At 41.6% G+C, this 18086-nt stretch overlaps 1 protein-coding gene across 3 annotated transcripts in view; it reads right to left on the reverse strand.

The window, feature by feature from the left end:
- Nucleotides 1-10150: 10150 nt before the first annotated feature.
- The window catches only part of LOC124031224 (extended synaptotagmin-1-like), a 51471-nt gene continuing 43535 nt past the window's right edge, over nt 10151-18086 (reverse strand). For 2 of the 3 annotated variants that reach the window (XM_046342249.1, XM_046342248.1), the window contains exons 47-52: nt 15591-15737; nt 15384-15520; nt 14991-15122; nt 11801-11903; nt 11495-11544; nt 10151-11171 (exon numbers count right to left, since the gene is read on the reverse strand). In XM_046342249.1, coding sequence (XP_046198205.1) covers nt 11144-11171; nt 11495-11544; nt 11801-11903; nt 14991-15122; nt 15384-15520; nt 15591-15737 — 597 coding nt within the window. In that variant the 3' untranslated portion in view covers nt 10151-11143. Of the gene's footprint in view, nt 11172-11494; nt 11545-11800; nt 11904-14990; nt 15123-15383; nt 15521-15590; nt 15738-18086 lie in introns of those variants that run through there. The other variant, XR_006838094.1, reaches the window with a different exon arrangement.

Genomic DNA, 18086 nt, shown 5'->3' on the forward strand with positions numbered 1-18086 from the left:
TACTCACTGTACTGTATCCGGGGATCCAGTATGAATATCATTCGATAATTATTGAGGCATTTAATCAAACAGCCACAGTCTGAAAATCGCGTCATAAACTAGGATCTACACATGACCCATGGAGAGCAGTTTTTAGTTTTGCCTATTTCAGAATCTGGACGTTTCTGATGAGCCTATAAACTACATCAATAATTATGTATGACATAAAAACCGAGCTCTGTCCGCAGACCAATGAGCATATTGAAACGCTGGTTTTATTCCCAGTGCTGAGCTAGTAGTGTAACTGACATGTAACGTTAGTTAATGTTTCATCCCACTCGACTGATGTGAATGAATTAGCTGGAGAGCAGTTTCTAGTTTTGCCTATTTCAGAATCTGGAGCTGTTCAATCCTAAACTTACTGTGGGCTAAGTTAGGATATTATACTGAATTGAATCAAACAGACTCGGGGGTAAAATTCAACATGTTTCCACTCCATCACTGTCAATGTAAAAAGCCACACATTCCTTTTACTGACGTGGTGACGTCATATATCAGTACATTACATCAATACACGACATCCCCCTTTACTTGGATTTGAACTTCAATGTAATAATAATATATGCCATTTAGCAGACGCTTTTATCCAAAGCGACTTACAGTCATGTGTGCATACATTCTACGTATGGGTGGTCCCGGGGATCGAACCCAATGTCAACCTGACATTCACAACCACACTCATTCTTTACCTGTATAGCAACCTTTGTTGCCGAAATCTGAAATCTGTTTTATGTTGTTATTTCTGTTCTCCTAATTTTAGTTTTTTTTATGCAACCTTTATAATAATTAGCCAAGTCCGTTAAGAACACATTCTTATTTACAATGACGGCCTACCCTGGCAAAACCCTAACCTGGACAACGCTGGGCCAATTGTGCGCCGCCCTATGGGATCTACAAACTACAAATACTTGGTATCTGGTTAGACTGTAAACTCTCCTTCCAGACTCACATTAAACATCTCCAATCCAAAATGACTTACTTCATTTGCAGACTGTATATAGATTTGTCTATTGTGTTATTGACTGTACCTTTGTTTATCCCATGTTTAACTCTGTGTTGTTGCCGCACTGCTTTGCTTTATCTTGGCCAGGTTGCAGTTGTAAATGAGAATTATTCTCAACTGGCCTACCTGGTTAAATAAAGGTGAAATAGAATAAAAAATCTAAACCAGAGTCTGTAGTGACGCCTCAATCACTGTGATGCAGTGTCTTAGACCACTGTGCTACTCAGGGGCCAAATAGACTTTCCTTTTAAGCTTACTTCTAAGCAAAACAAAACATAATTGTTTTTTTTTCTTACTGTAGCAAAACATTCTGCACAAGATAATTCAAACATTGAGTCTTTGCATTTGTCCTCCTTTTTCAGTTTATACTTGTTTTCTTTACCCCTTGCAGTGTTATGCAGTGTTAACTTCTGTGGCAGTTGAATTTATCTGTGAAGCCTGACTGGCTTGGGAATCTGTGGTCTTCGTGGTGATCCATAACAGATAGTCTCTGGTTTGGATTCAATGTAATATCTCAGAGTAGGACTCTGTTCCACATTCTCTTTCAGTTGTGAGGTGTACTTTATTTGTGGATCTGGTTCCTCAATTGTATACCTCTTCCCAAATGCTTTATTCCTTGAATACCTGGCTCGGGTTGGAGATTGAACAACCACATTGTTTCCCTCTTTATTGATCACAGTGTGTGATGTCTTGTAGAAGGTTGTTGTGAACTTGTCTGTTTTGTGCTGTTTTAGGAGAACCTAATCTCCAATGTCCACGTCAGAGTGTTTGGCTCTGCAAAGGTTGTCTGCATAGATCTTGGCTTTACCTTTCTGCTCAGCATCATAGTCCCGTGTCTCCAGGTCACTCTGGGGTGTAGCTATATCTGGAAGCTTCCCCCTAATTTTCCTTTTGATAAGGAGTTCAGCTGGGCTCTTGCTCGTGGTAGAGTGATCAATGGACCTATAGACTGTCACGTAATTGCCTACCTCCCGCTTCCAGTCCAGCCCCTCAGCTAGTGCAATGCGAATCCGTTTCATGAGGGAGACATTTTGCCGCTTCACCATTTGCCTATGCCCATTGTGGCATAATTTTCCCATGCTGAATCCCATTTTCCTGGCAGAAGTTCTGGAACTGGGATAACATGTACAGTGGGCCACAATCCAATCAGATTATTAATGGTAGACCATGACGACTGAAAATAGTCTCCAGACTATCAATGACCTTTTCTGCGGTAATAGATTGCATGAGATCATATTCCTATTATCTGCTGTAATAGTCTACAACAACTAATATTGAGTGTCCAGTTGGTAGTGGAAACAATAGGTCAGTGGCGACGTCCTGCCACGGCCCATCAGGTAGCACTGTGGGTCTCCGCGGTTCTGGCACATCTGGTCGTACTACAGTCTGACAACCACGTGTCTCTCTGCAGCCTTGTCCATGCCCAGCCACCATACTTTACTCCTGAGATGTTGTTTTGTGCCTACAATGCCCAAATGTCCCTCGTGAGCTAAGGATAGAGACCTGACATAAAGTGCATGTGGCAAAACAATGGGTGTTCCTCTTAGGACTAATTGTCCAATTACACACATTTAATTTGCAATCGGTGCATATGCCTGGCATGTCTCCTAACACCCACTCTGAATAGCATTTCTCATTTCTTAGCTCTTCATCTGTAGCTGATGCTTTCTCCACTTCCCTTGTGGTCATTGCATTTGGAGTTGCGTTCACAGCCACAAATCTCACATGCTCCATGTGTGACTTTCACTGTAGTCTTTCCAATTAGACGAGACAGAGGATCAGCAATGTTGTTTTTCCCTGGTATGTGGACAGCACGAAAGTCATACGGTTGTAGTCTCTGCACCCACTGTTCGATGCGAACTCATGGCTTTGAGCGAGGACTGTAAATAGCCTCCAACGCCTTATGATCAGTCACTAGATCAAATTCCCTGCCATATACATACGGGTGAAGCATGTCACAAGCCCAAACCAATGCAAGGGCCTCACGCTCAGTTTGTGAATATCTGCGTTCACACTCTGACAGACTTGTTACCTGTATTAATAGCACCTGTTTGAACTTGTTATCAGTATAAAAGACACCTGTCCACAACCTCAGTCACACTCCAAACTCCACTATGGCCTAGACCAAAGAGCTGTCAAAGGACACCAGAAACAAAATTGTAGACCTGCACCAGGCTGGGAAGACTGAATCTGCAATAGGTAAGCAGCTTGGTTTGAATAAATCAACTGTGGGAGCAATTATTAGGAAATGGAAGACGTACAAGACCACTGATAATCTCCCTCGATCTGGGGCTCCACACAAGATCTCACCCCGTGGGGTCAAAATGATCACAAGAATGGTGAGCAAAAGTCCCAGAACCACACGGGGGGACCTAGTGAATGACCTGCAGAAAGCTGGGACCAAAGTAACAAAGCCTACCATCAGTAACACACTACACCGCCAGGGACTCAAATCCTGCAGTGCCAGACGTGTCCCCCTGCTTAAGCCAGTACATGTCCAGGCTAGTCTGAAGTTTGCTAGAGAGCATTTGGATGATCCAGAAGAAGATTGGGAGAATGTGATATGGTCAGATGAAACCAAAATATAACTTTTGGTTAAAACTCAACTCGTTGTGTTTGGAGGACAAAGAATGCTGAGTTGCATCCAAAGAACACCATACCTACTGTGAAGCAAGGGGTTGAAAAAATCATGCTTTGGGGCTGTTTTTCTGCAAAGGGACCAGGACGACTGATCCTTGTTAACTAAATCTTTACTCTTTAACTTATTTAGGCTTGCCATAACAAAGGGGTTGAATACTTGTTGACTGAAGACATTTCAGCTTTTAATTTTAAATTACATTTACATTTAAGTTAATTTGTAAACATTTCTAAAAACATAATTCCATATTGACATAAGGTGTAGGCCAGTGACACAATTTTTACATTCAGGCTGTAACACAACAAAATGTGGACAATGTCAAGATGTGTGTGAATACTTCCTGATGGTACTGTGACAATAATGCCCTTATTTGCTGTATACTCTGTAAGTAGGCCTATTGGAATTAGGTTAAGGCAGATTCTATAGTAAAAAACAATGGCAAACTTGATATAAAGTACTTGGAGGTGTTGGCAGAATGTTGAAAACTTTTTCAGTTTATGTGCTGTATTTGACATTTACTGAAAAAAAATGTTGCAAAATGTTGTGGACCTGTAAACAGATTCAATAATATTTTGTTTACTTTTTCCCTAAACTAAACATGCGGCACTGCATGCGGATTCTGAAACATTGTCTTGTATGTCTACTCCAAAAATGAAAAAAGATCAGTAGGCATAGGTAGCCTAAACACTTCAAAGCAAAAGATTGTCTGTTCATCTGTTAAATTCTACTGTATAGAGCAGGGGTGTCAAACTCATTTCGCATCGTGGGCCACATACGGCCTAGGGAGATGTCAAGTGGGCCGGACCATTAAAATTATACCATACTCTGCTATAAATAACCAAAATAACATGTCTTTCCTTTGTTTTGGTGTAAAGAAGCACAAGAACATTAGGAAAATATTGAAATTTAATGAACTATCCTTTTACAAAACATTTCATGAAACACCTCATATTTCCTTAGACAAATGTGCAATTTACTTTTATCATTCACAAATATGCATTGCAACTGATCCCACTGATTGTACAAAGGCACAAAACTTTAATTGGTACTGAAAAATATAGTAATGCACTTTAAGATTAAATGAGACTTTTAAAGAAAGGAATTTTTAAACCACTTACACATACGCATATAAAATCTAAATGTAATCCCTGCGTACACCTTACAAACTAAGGAGAGTGATTTTAAATGTGTAATGAAGAAAGTGTTCGCCTGTCCTGTAAATCTGTAAACTTCATACATGAAACATACATACACATACAATACATACTGAAAATTTATGGAGTTGTATGAACAGTAGAATTCCATCACACAACTTTTGTTTTGAAGCTGCTGACTAACATTAAAGTGCACATTTTTTAAATCACCACAGTAAGGATTCATCTTCACAGAGCTGTATTCTTTCAATGCAAACAGTATCTAAGGCAGCATTTTAAAGGTGTTAGTCTAGTCTGGACTTGTATTTGTACCTGAAACTTGGCATCTTTTGGCCTGTACAAGTGCATCAACACCAGGTGTCATGTCCTGACTAGCTGTCACTTTCAGAATGTCATTTAAGTGCTTGTTTGTGAGCCTTGAACGCATTTTTGTTTTATTGATATTCATCACTGAGAAAATTTGTTCACAAAGGTAGGTTGTCCCAAACATGCACAAAATTTTAGCAGCCAGGGCTGTTAATTTGGAGTAACCTGGTAGTAGATACTGATAAAATCTGTCCAGACCTACAGAGGCAAATTTGCCCTTCAAATCTGCATCACACTGCAAATCAATTATCTCTAGCTGAATTTCGACCGGCAGATCAGAAGCTTTAACTGTGAAAGGTGAGCGAAAAACTGAAAATTCTGTCTCAAGTTCACCAAATACCTGAAAACGTTTCTCAAACTCCCGCAGTAGTCCTGCAATTTTGTCTTTGTACCGTTTCATGTCCGCATCAGGTCTGGTCACACACACATCTCTCAGACAGGGGAAATGAGCAGGGTTGCCATTTGCCAGTTGCATCTCCCACAAAGTCCGCTTCAACTTAAATGCATGTATGTTGTCAGAAAACTGTGTGACAACTTTTTGCGGCCTTGCAACATTTTGTTCAGATTGTTCAAGTGTTCAGTAATATCAACCAAGAATGCAAGGTCCGTAGCCATTCCTGAGATTGTAATTCCAACACCGGTTTTCCTTTTTCTCCATAAACTGTCCGATTTCCTCTCGTAGATCAAAGAAATGCCTCAGCACAGCGCCTCGGCTTAACCATCTCACTTCAGTGTGGTATGGCAGGCTGTGGGTAATGTTGCTGTCGCTGAGAAGTTTATCAAACTGACGATGGTTCAGACCTCTGGACCGGATGAAATTTACAGTGCGAACAACCACCTCCATGACGTGGTCCATTTTCAGCGACTTGCAACACAATGCCTCCTGGTGCAAAATACAGTGAAATGTCCAGAAACGATCTCCTCCATTAAGGGCTTGTACTTTGTCTTTGAACTTTGTCGCGGCACCTGCTTTCTTTCCGACCATGGATGGCGCGCCGTCTGTAGCCAGGCTGACAGCGCGGGACCAGTCCACTCCAACTCTGTCCAATGCAGCAACGACAGAGCCGAAAATGTCCTCGGCTGTTGTGGTGTCCATCATTGGCACCAACTCAAGAAACTCTTCAGTAACAGTCAATGTCTCATCAACTCCTCGAATAAATATGGCCAGTTGGGCCACGTCTGTGATGTCAGTGCTCTCGTCAATTGCCACGGAATATGCAATAAATGACTTGACTCTCTGTTTCAATTGACTGTCTAAATCTGCCGATAGTTCGAAATCCTCTCTGCTATAGTATTCCTCGTCAGGCTAATATTGGCAAAAGCTTGTCGCTTCTCGGGACATACAAGTTCAGCCGCCTTCATCATGCATCGTTTAACAAAGTCACCGTCGGAATACGGCTTCGATGCTAATGCTATTTCGCTAGCAATTAGGTAGCTGGCTTTTACCGCTGCTTCACTGACTTCTCGGCTCTGGATGAAAGTTGACTGCTGTTTCCTCAGACCCGCCAGCAATTCGTTAATCTTATCTCTTCTCAGTTGTCCTTGCAAGCCGTCATATTTTTCGCTGTGATGAGTCTCGTAGTGGCGTCGAATATTATATTCCTTCAATACCAAAACTTGTTGCAAACACACCAAGCACAAAGGTTTTCCGTGCATCTCTGTAAATAAATAGGACGTGGTCCATTTTTCTTTGAAAATTCTACACTCCTTATCTACTTTTCTCCGTTTGGATAACGACATTTTGGCTAATGATGGTGTAGCGGAGAGGTAGAGACCAAGGTATTAACAACGTCGTAACAAGCAGCAGATGGCGCATTGATACCGTCTGCTGTTTTCAGTCTGTCTCAGTGATGCGGCTTGTCTTCTACTCTGATGGAAAGAGTGCGCCCCTTAGCGGATAATCCATGAATTGCAGCGAATTAAAAATATTAATTCCATGTCTTTTATGCATTTTTTCCACTTTCAAATTATCCTGCGGGCCTGATCGAACCTCCTTGGGGGCCGGTTCCGGCCCGCGGGCCGTATGTTTGACACCCCTGGTATAGAGCATCTGAAAGGGAGCGACGTTTAGAAGGTGTGCGCATCGCATGGTCTAAAGTGTGCAGGAAGCTAAGCACATTCTAAAGTCAAGCAATTTAAATTTAAAAAATGCCAACGTTTGCATGAATACTGGCACTCACACATTTTGGGGTATGTTTTGTACTGACACACGGTTTATAAATTAGGCCCCTGAACAAGTCATCACACTGGAGTTATCATTTATGGTTCTAGCTCAGGGGTGTCAAAAAAATGTTTTCCCCCCGGGTCCACATTTAGTCTGCAACGAGGTCTAGAGGACCATAATGTGTTATTTCGTTTCCTTACAAATTTGCAAAGAATTGTCCACTAATTTCTGATGCTCCCTGACTGTCTAGCTTTCATTTTGTGGATTATTAGCGAGCTGGACACAGGCAAACTCTATGAATGTAGGTCTATTATCATTTCTATCTCTCTCTGAATGACCTTCTTGATCCAAATCAGTCAGGTTTCACGACTAGTCATTCAACTGAGACTGCTCTCCTCTGTATCACGGAGGCGCTCCGCACTGCTAAAGCTAACTCTCTCTCCTCTGCTCTCATCCTTCTAGATCTATCGGCTGCCTTCGATACTGTGAACCATCAGATCCTCCTCTCCACCCTCTCCGAGTTGGGCATCTCCGGCGCAGCCCACGCTTGGATTGCGTCCTACCTGACAGGTCGCTCCTACCAGGTGGCGTGGCGAGAATCTGTCTCCTCACCACGCGCTCTCACCACTGGTGTCCCCCAGGGCTCTGTTCTAGGCCCTCTCCTATTCTCGCTATACACCAAGTCACTTGGCTCTGTCATAACCTCACATGGTCTCTCCTATCATTGCTATGCAGACGACACACAATCTTCTCCTTTCCCCCTTCTGATGACCAGGTGGCGAATCGCATCTCTGCATGTCTGGCAGACATATCAGTGTGGATGACGGATCACCACCTCAAGCTGAACCTCGGCAAGACGGAGCTGCTCTTCCTCCCGGGGAAGGACTGCCCGTTCCATGATCTCGCCATCACGGTTGACAACTCCATTGTGTCCTCCTCCCAGAGCGCTAAGAACCTTGGCGTGATCCTGGACAACACCCTGTCGTTCTCAACCAACATCAAGGCGGTGGCCCGTTCCTGTAGGTTCATGCTCTACAACATCCGCAGAGTACGACCCTGCCTCACACAGGAAGCGGCGCAGGTCCTAATCCAGGCACTTGTCATCTCCCGTCTGGATTACTGCAACTCGCTGTTGGCTGGGTTCCCTGCCTGTGCCATTAAACCCCTTCAACTCATCCAGAACGCCGCAGCCCGTCTGGTGTTCAACCTTCCCAAGTTCTCTCACGTCACCCCGCTCCTCCGTTCTCTCCACTGGCTTCCAGTTGAAGCTCGCATCCGCTACAAGACCATGGTGCTTGCCTACGGAGCTGTGAGGGGAACGGCACCTCAGTACCTCCAGGCTCTGATCAGGCACTACACCCAAACAAGGGCACTGCGTTCATCCACCTCTGGCCTGCTCGCCTCCCTACCACTGAGGAAGTACAGCTCCCGCTCAGCCCAGTCAAAACTGTTCGCTGCTCTGGCCCCCCAATGGTGGAACAAACTCCCTCACGACGCCAGGACAGCGGAGTCAATCACCACCTTCCGGAGACACCTGAAAACCCACCTCTTTAAGGAATACCTAGGATAGGATAAGTAATCCCTCTCACCCCCCCCCTTTAAGATTTAGATGCACTATTGTAAAGTGACTGTTCCACTGGATGTCATAAGGTGAATGCACCAATTTGTAAGTCGCTCTGGATAAGAGCGTCTACTAAATGACTTAATTGTAAATGTAAAATGTAATTTCAAAGTATATTGAGTTTGTTCCCCCCCAAAAAATAAAGTATTGTGCTGTTGAACATACGGGGGCCGCATGTTTGACATAGCTAGTTAGGGGGGTGGCTTATTCACTGCTATGCTAGCTAGCTAGCTAGTTTATATTTTAGTTAGCTAGGTTCCCACGCTTGCCATGCCAGGTGTGCCTAACTGTGGCATGCCTTTTTTTTGTTGCCTAGTGCCTAGTGACATGTGACTAACCCTGCATTTCCAGCAAGCTACTAGGTCAGAGAGGAGGGGGACACCTTGACAAAGGCAATTTTACAGAAAAGGTATTTGTGATGCTGCAAGTTGACATCAGGTTGTTGCCGTCCAGGTTTTCACTTCTCAGGGCTACAGATTGGTTCTGTAGTTACCGCTGATCGTTATCATGTAAGTAAGACTGCAACAGTTATAAAAGACTCATGTATGATCGATAAGACCACAAATCATTTTTGGGGTGCAAAAACTTTATTTCACTGCCATGATGCACACTGATTTTAGGATCATCTTTTTAAGATTTGAATTGAATTCAGTGCAATTGAAATACATTCTATTCAGTCATAAAACATACGTTGAAATCGAATTGAATCTGAAAGTCACACTTCAGGATACCAAAGAATATATCCCATTTACTACTTCAATTAAAATTCCCAAATTTGATTGGAATTTGAGGCATTCCTTTCATTCTGAATTGAGCACAACCCTGCTAGAAAGGATGAATATATGCACAATTGTGTATCTTTGTTTTTTTAACACATTACATCAAAACAAATGTAAAACACAAAGCAGCATAGCAACACAAGGGCAAGTAAAAATATATGATGTAGCAGAATGGAATGGAATGCATGTATGACAATGAATTAGTAAAATACAAATGGCAACAGAAATACTTTTTTTGTATTAGTTAGAAATTAATAACTGTAATATCAGAGTGCCTTGATAATTGGCTGAATTTCACAAGGATGGCAGTACTGTTTACACATATATATATATATACATATTCTTATTTTAAATGACGGCCTAGGAACAGTGGGTTAACTGCCTGTTCAGGGGCAGAATGACAGATTTGTACCTAGTCAGCTCGGGAATTTGAACTTGCAGCCTTTCGGATACTAGTCCAACGCTCTAACCACTAGGCTACCCTGCCGCCCCATTGGTACAGTATATACTATATAAGTCTCTGTGATAACATAAGGCAAAGTAAAATCAATGCTCTTTTAATAAGGGAGGTTCCTGACTAGACACTGAGTAAAATATTTGGGTTAAAGTGTACTGTTCACCGGACCTTGTCCCGGACCTGATTTTTCTCTCTCAATCCGCAAGGACTCATACTATACTTAACATTTTACTTCCTCATTATCCTTCTATTAGTATTAACATGCTTAACCATTTTCCACAGCAAACATCATTCCATAATATAATGGAATTTGCTGATATCTTTCAAATGTATTGTTACTTTGCTTACAAGTTATTTGATAATACCAATCTGATACCGTATACTGACAACGCATGCTGGTCCCTATTCACTTCCTGGATCAGGCAAGAGTCTCTTTACCTTGATAATATTAACTCCTTCCTTACTGATATTACTTTAGCAAGATAAATGCATGTAGCTATCGTTCATTAGTACATTAACCTTTAACGTACATAACCTTCATATGATCTTCAAATATCCCTAACAAGTTATTAATGTAGACTTCAAAAGTAACCTTAATAAACGGATATAACCCTCATCAGTTCTTAAAGTATGCAGGTATAACCTTCAACCTTTTCAGAAGTATGTACACATTTTGACCTTAACTATTAATACTAGGTATAAATTTCAGATGAAACTATATAATACAGAATTTCTCCTGGTTCAATCCAGGTTCTGACCTATTGAGCCCTGTCTTTAGTGATAATATTGATATGTGGATATTTAGAGATCGACATTAACAGGTGATAGGACAGGGAAGGCTGCAGCAGTGGTAGGTGGGGGAAGGCATCGGCGTGAGTTAGGCTGTACAGGTGAACTTTAACCCTGTGGTATGACAGATCCACTATTCAGCTTCATGTTTCAAGTCAAACCTGGGGGAGGGGAGGAGGATTAAATAGTTGATCTCCAATGAGAAGATGCAAACATAATAACAGTACAAATGTACACATTTCGGCCAACCGACCTTTACACTCACAATCAATAAGGGCTAAATTCAATCCGGAGCGCGGAAGATCTGCGTAATAGCGTGATTGAGATTTAAAGGTATTTTCTGATTGAGCCGACATATGCAGTGTTTACCGTGACTGCAGTCTCCACAAACGTGGGAACATTGCCTTTCAATTTCAGATCTTCCCCATTCCGGATTGAATCTAGGCACTAGTCGCCCACTTTCTGTTTTATGGCTACTACTCACCATTCTGTAACCCCTGAGGCCAGGTCAATCTGAGCCAGCTCTATCTGCACCTGAAAAAGACAGTTTGGAGTTAATATATATTAGTATACACCATTCTAAACAAGTGGTATTTACATAATACTGTTATGATTTTGCTTGAGTAGAACAGAAGCATGAATCATCATCTGCACCAGGTGAGAAAGGTGCGCATTGCTTGTAAAAAGTAAAGACTCCCATGTTCACTCCGAAGTTACCCAGCTGATAGTACAGTATGATGAGTACAGTATAGCCATAATAGCAGAAGCAGTAATCCAAATCCTGGCTGACCTGTCCAATGAGATCGCTGCTCCTGAAGGAGGCTTTGCTGTTCTTCACTGACACACTCAGATGCCTGCGCCTGGCCTCCTCCACAGACAGCTCAAACTCAAACCTACACAGAGAGACAGGAGGAAAATACTGTTACATTCTGCTGCCACAGGTTCAAATGACTCTGTTGACTGGTGCACACACAATCATTGTGGGGACCTAAAATTGATTTGCATTCAAAATCCTGTTTTCCCTAAACATGACCCCTAATCTTAAAATAGCCTTTGTCCTCATGGGGACCTAAGAAATGTCCCCACGAGAGAGAATCTTCCTTGGTTAATATCCTTGTGGGGACTTCCAGTACACACGAGGATCATAACTAACACACACACACACACACACACACACACCAGGGTTTCCGTTAACTGGTAATTGACAGCTTTTGGCAGATAAAATAAAAAAACGTTATTTAACCAGGTAGGCAAGTTGAGAACAAGTTCTCATTTACAATTGCGACCTGGCCAAGATAAAGCAAAGCAGTTCGAGACACAGAGTTATGCTTTGCACATTATTATTTTAAAAATTCTTCAAGCTCTGTCAAGTTGGTTATTGATCATTGCTAGACAGCCATTTTCAAGTCTTGCCATAGAATTTCAAGAAGACTTAAGTCAAAACTGTAACTAGACCCATCAGGAACATTCAATGTCATCTTGGTAAGCAACTCCAGGGTATATTTGGCCTTGTTTTAGCTTATTGTCCTGCTGAAAGGTGAATTTGTCTCCCAGTGTCTGTTGGAAAGCAGAGTGAACCAGGTTTTCCTCTAGGATTTTGCCTGTGTTTATCTCTATTCCATTTTGTTTTATCATTAAAAAAATCCCTAGTCCTTGCCAATGGCAAGCGGGGTGGCAGGGTAGCCTAGTGGTTAAATCCCCGAGCTGACAAGGTACAAATCTGTCGTTCTGCACCTGACCAGGCAGTTAACCCACTGTTCCTTCATTGAAAATAATAATTTGTTCTTAACTGACTTTCATAGTTAAATTAAAAAATAAACACCCATAACATGATCCAGCCATGCTTGAAAATATGAAAAGTGGTACTCAGTGATGTGTTGTGTTTGCCCCAAACATACCACTTTTTATTCAGGACATAAACTTAATTACTTTGCAGGTTACTTTAGTATCTTATTGCAAACAGGATGCATGTTTTTGAATATTTGTATTCTGTACAGGCTTCCTTCTTTTCACGGTCAATTAGGTTAGTATTGTGGAGTAACTACAATGTTTATCCAGTCTCAGTTTTTTTCCAATCACAGCCATTAACTATTTTAAAGTCACCATTGACCTTATTGTAAAATCCCTGAGTGGTTTCCATCCTCTCCAGCAACTGAGTTAGAAAGGATGCAGGTATCCTTGTAGTGACTGAGTGTATTGATACACCATCCAAAGTGTTATCAATAACTTCACAATGCTCAAAGGGATATTCAATGTTTTTTTTATAATCTACCAATAGGTGCCCTTCTTTGCGAGGCATTTGGAAAACCTCCCTTGACTTTGTGGTTGAATCTGTGTTTGAAAATAACTGCTCAACAGAGGGACCTTACAGATAATTATATGTGTGGAGTACAGAGATGAGGTAGTCATTCAACAATCATTTTAAACACTTATTACACAGAGTGAGTCCACGCAATTTATTATATGACTTGTTAAGCACATTTTTACTCCTGAACTTATTTAGGCTTGGCATAACAAAGGGGTTGAGTACTTATGGACTCAAGACATTTCAGCTTTTAATTTTCAATTATTTCAAAAATTTCATATCTCAATTGGATAAATTTTAAACTCAGGCTGTAACACTATACTTTCTGAAGTCACTGTTCTCAGCACTGTTCTCAGCACTGTTCTCTCACTCCTTGCATGTTGCCTTACATACGCGCTGCTGATGAGACAGTGAGAGAGAAGCCTTGGGTTACTGTTGATTGCGAAGATGGAGGCCTTTTTCATTGAAATAAAACAAAAGTTAGAGAGTATGCCTATAGTGAAAAGCCTACAAGGGGAAAGTCCTCCGAATGGACAAGCTTTCATGTTGTAGTGGATAAAAATGAGAAGAACGTTGGTGTGTCCAAATGCAGGCTACTGTGCAATTCACTATGCAGGTAGGATGCCATTTTTTAAAACTTTTAATTACATTTTTATTATTGTAGGCCTATTTACTATCTAAACCAGTTCTTTAAATATACAAAACATGTTTTGTTTCATTCTGTTGAGACATTTTCATTGGCTAAATTAAGTTTGATCTGTCTTTTTAATTGTGTGCTCTATATTTAGTTTAAGACGGTTATTAATAGGCCTGTTGTAAAATAGATATCATTAGGCACTAGCCTTTCTTGGTAATTGCTGCAATATAAACGGTTCAACATTTTTTAGAAGGTTTAAACCAGTTCGCAAGTGTTTTGCTTCATTCTGTTGAGCCATTTTCTTTGACCAAATCAAGTTCCAACTGTAATGTTTGCCGCAATATAATATCCTGCTCGTATTTTCCCTGTAAACAATTGCTTGACTTACTATTTATTTTACCCTAATAAAGTTTAGAAACTTTTGTTAAGGTTTGGAGTGGCTATTAGCCTGTTGATATAAAGGCAGTGTGTACTGGTGCTCCAACTGACTTCCACAGTTGATCTTGAGGTGAGGAATGTTTTAGGTCTACCAGTGTTACTCCTATGATCTAACAACATAATGTTTATCTTTATAGAAAATGTACGAATTAGCGTCTTTCTGTACACCTATATCTGTATAGCAGAAGCCTATCTGACAAGGATAAAGAAAAGCATGTCGGTGTCGTAGCATGCCCCCGGCATATTTATCTCTATATCGTACAGCTGAACTGTGAGGTGGACAATTATTGTTTTAGGAAAGTAAAAACGAATAAGGCAATATAGATTGTATATGCTACACATCGAAACACAAGGAATTGTATTTTGGCAATTTGTTATAGGCTGTTTTTAAGGACATGTAAATGTGGCTCGCTTGGCCCTTGTTTATTGACGGTGCTGGCTGAGAGAGTGGACGCCCTGGGATATGCACCCAATGCATATCGATGACCGGTCAATTTCTCAAAAGTCCAATAAATGAAAATCTTCCGTCGCTTGTCGTGCGCCGCATTTTCCTAACGGAAACCCTGACACACACACGCCAATGCTGATAACATTACACACCTTTCGTTATATTCTGGGTTGAGGTCTCTCTTCTTGATGCTTGTCTTCCTCTTGGTGGCCTTGTTTTTGTCGGGCAGCAGCATGAGGGAGACGTAGGTGTCTAGACCTTCTTTACTGGGCGACTCCAGATCCCTATACACAAACACATAACATGTGATCCATGGCCTTAAAAAGTCTTGTCAATTGGTAAGGTAAGAGAAAGAGGTAGAGTATGAGGATTTTTTTTTTGAAAATGTATGATCGGGATATCATTACAGGAAGGGACCCCTTCTTTAGTAATGAGTTTAAAGCTATGCTATATGTAAGGGGCAGTAGTTTTTGCTGACCATCATATCGCCTAACAAACTCTGGGCTCTTGCTATATGACATGGTAGAGGTATGAATGATGCAAACCTGCAGGCGTGGACTGTGATGGTCAGTTTCTTCTTCTTTGAGGCATAGGAGAGAGACAGCTTCACCTGCCCACAGTTCCCTGCAGCACACGGAAGAATTCCATGACCTATCAGGTCCACCATTTTAGATTCCAGAATCTGTTGAGAGATACATTCCGTAAGTAGTCATTTCAACAAAAACAATTGAGGATATAGAAGTGTGTGTAACCTTGAGTTCAGCCCTCAGTAGAATCTGACTGTCAGGTGAGGCTCCATCCAGATTCAGCCACTGATCCAGGACCAGATCTGGTTGTGACAGCAGCTCTCTGACTGGTACCACCAGAGAACCCATCGCCTGATCCCAAGCACTGGAGAGCTGCATGTAGAGAGATGGGTCATTGACAATAGACATACTTTAGTTTCTCAATCTGTAATGTGCTGCAGTGTTCATTTTGGCAGATATTATATGCTCACATTGTAGTCATTTCATCCTTTGTTAGTTTCAGTTATCAGTCAACTAAAACTGGAAAATGTTTGTCTCGTTTTAGACACAGCTATTTTAGTCACAGAATAGTCCGTGCATTTTTTTCCTATTACATAATGAATATTTAGCCTACCACTAACTTCCATCATGTACACATTCATATATCAAATCAAATCAAATCAAATTTATTTATATAGCCCTTCGTACATCAGCTGATATCTCAAAGTGCTGTACAGAAACCCAGCCTAAAACCCCAAACAGCAAACAATGCAGGTGTAAAAGCACGGTGGCTAGGAAAAACTCCCTAGAAAGGCCAAAACCTAGGAAGAAACCTAGAGAGGAACCGGGCTATGTGGGGTGGCCAGTCCTCTTCTGGCTGTGCCGGGTAGAGATTATAACAGAACATGACCAAGATGTTCAAATGTTCATAAATGACCAGCATGGTCAAATAATAATAAGGCAGAACAGTTGAAACTGGAGCAGCAGCACAGTCAGATGGACTGGGGACAGCAAGGAGCCATCATGTCAGGTAGTCCTGGGGCACGGTCCTAGGGCTCAGGTCCTCCGAGAGAGAAAGAAAGAGAGAATTAGAGAGAGCATATGTGGGGTGGCCAGTCCTCTTCTGGCTGTGCCAGGTGGAGATTATAACAGAACGTGGCCAAGATGTTCAAATGTTCATAAATGACCAGCATGGTTGAATAATAGTAAGGCAGAACAGTTGAAACTGGAGCAGGAGCATGGCCAGGTGGACTGGGGACAGCAAGGAGTCATCATGTCAGGTAGTCCTGGGGCATGGTTCTAGGGCTCAGGTCCTCCGAGAGAGAGAAAGAAAGAGAGAAGGAGAGAATTAGAGAACGCACACTTAGATTTACACAGGACACCGAATAGGACAGGAGAAGTACTCCAGATAAACAAACTGACCCTAGCCCCCCGACACATAAACTACTGCAGCATAAATACTGGAGGCTGAGACAGGAGGGGTCAGGAGACACTGTGGCCCCAATGACTACTTACGGAATATAGCCTTGTACAACTAGGCCTACTATCCCCATGTTTTAAGAAAGGTTAGCAAATTTATTGAAAATGAAATACATAAGTATTCCATACGTAGAATGTATGCACACATGACTGTAAGTCGCTTTGGATAAAAGCTTCTGCTAAATGGCATATATTATTATTATTATTATATTATTCACACGCCTTTGCAATGACACTCCAAATTGAGCTCAGTTGCATCCATCATTGGGTAATGGAAAAAATATGGAAGTACCCAGACTCTGCCTATGCCTAGAGCTGGCCGTCCGACCAAACTGAGCAACTGGGCAAGGGAGGTGACCAAGAACCTAATAACCACTCTGAAACTACAGAATTCCATGGCTGAGATGGGAGAACCTGCCAGAAGGACAAGTCTCAACAGCATTTTACCAATCTGAGCTTTATGGGTGTGTGGCCAGAAGGAAACCACTCCTGAGAAAAAGGCACATGACAGACTCTGAGCTATGGCAAAATACTATGTGGTCGAATGGGACACAAATCTGACTCCTAATATTATTTTTCCCATAGGACCGCGCAACTCAAAGATGTCAATTCTGCCAATGAAAGGAAAATTGACTTGTAACTAACCAACTATACGGAATAAAAATACAAACGCAACATGGAAAGTGTTGGTCCTATATTTCATGAGCTGAAATAAAAGATCCCAACAGTTTTCCATATACACAAAAACCTTATTTCTCTCAAATGTGTGTACATCCCTGTTAGTGAGCATTTCTCCTTTGCCAAGATAATCCATCCCACCAGACAGATGTGGCATATCAAGAAGCTGATTCAACAGCACGGTCATTACACAGGTGCACCTTGTGCTGGGGACAATAAAAGGTCACTCTAAAATGTGCAGTTTTGTCACACAACACAATGCCACAGATCTCAAGTTTTGAGGGAGCATGCAATTGTCATGCTGACAGCAGGATTGTCCACCTGAGCTGTTGCCAGAGAATGTAATGTTTACTCTCTCTCTTGTTGCGGTCCGAATGTCATGTCAAATAAAATGTCAGTCTCACGTGTAATTTTGATCGTCAACAAAAATTAAGAGTAATTTGTAATAGTTTTCCAGGGCATCTCGGCTTGTTATCGTCAAACAGATCTTCATTGTAAAGGGTTTAAACACTGTTTCCCATGCTTGTTCAATGAACCATAAACAATTAATGAGCATGCACCTGTGGAACGGTCGTTAAGACACTA

This window comes from Oncorhynchus gorbuscha, linkage group LG03 (genome assembly GCF_021184085.1).
Source record: "Oncorhynchus gorbuscha isolate QuinsamMale2020 ecotype Even-year linkage group LG03, OgorEven_v1.0, whole genome shotgun sequence".
Classification (NCBI taxonomy): Eukaryota; Metazoa; Chordata; class Actinopteri; order Salmoniformes; family Salmonidae; genus Oncorhynchus; species Oncorhynchus gorbuscha.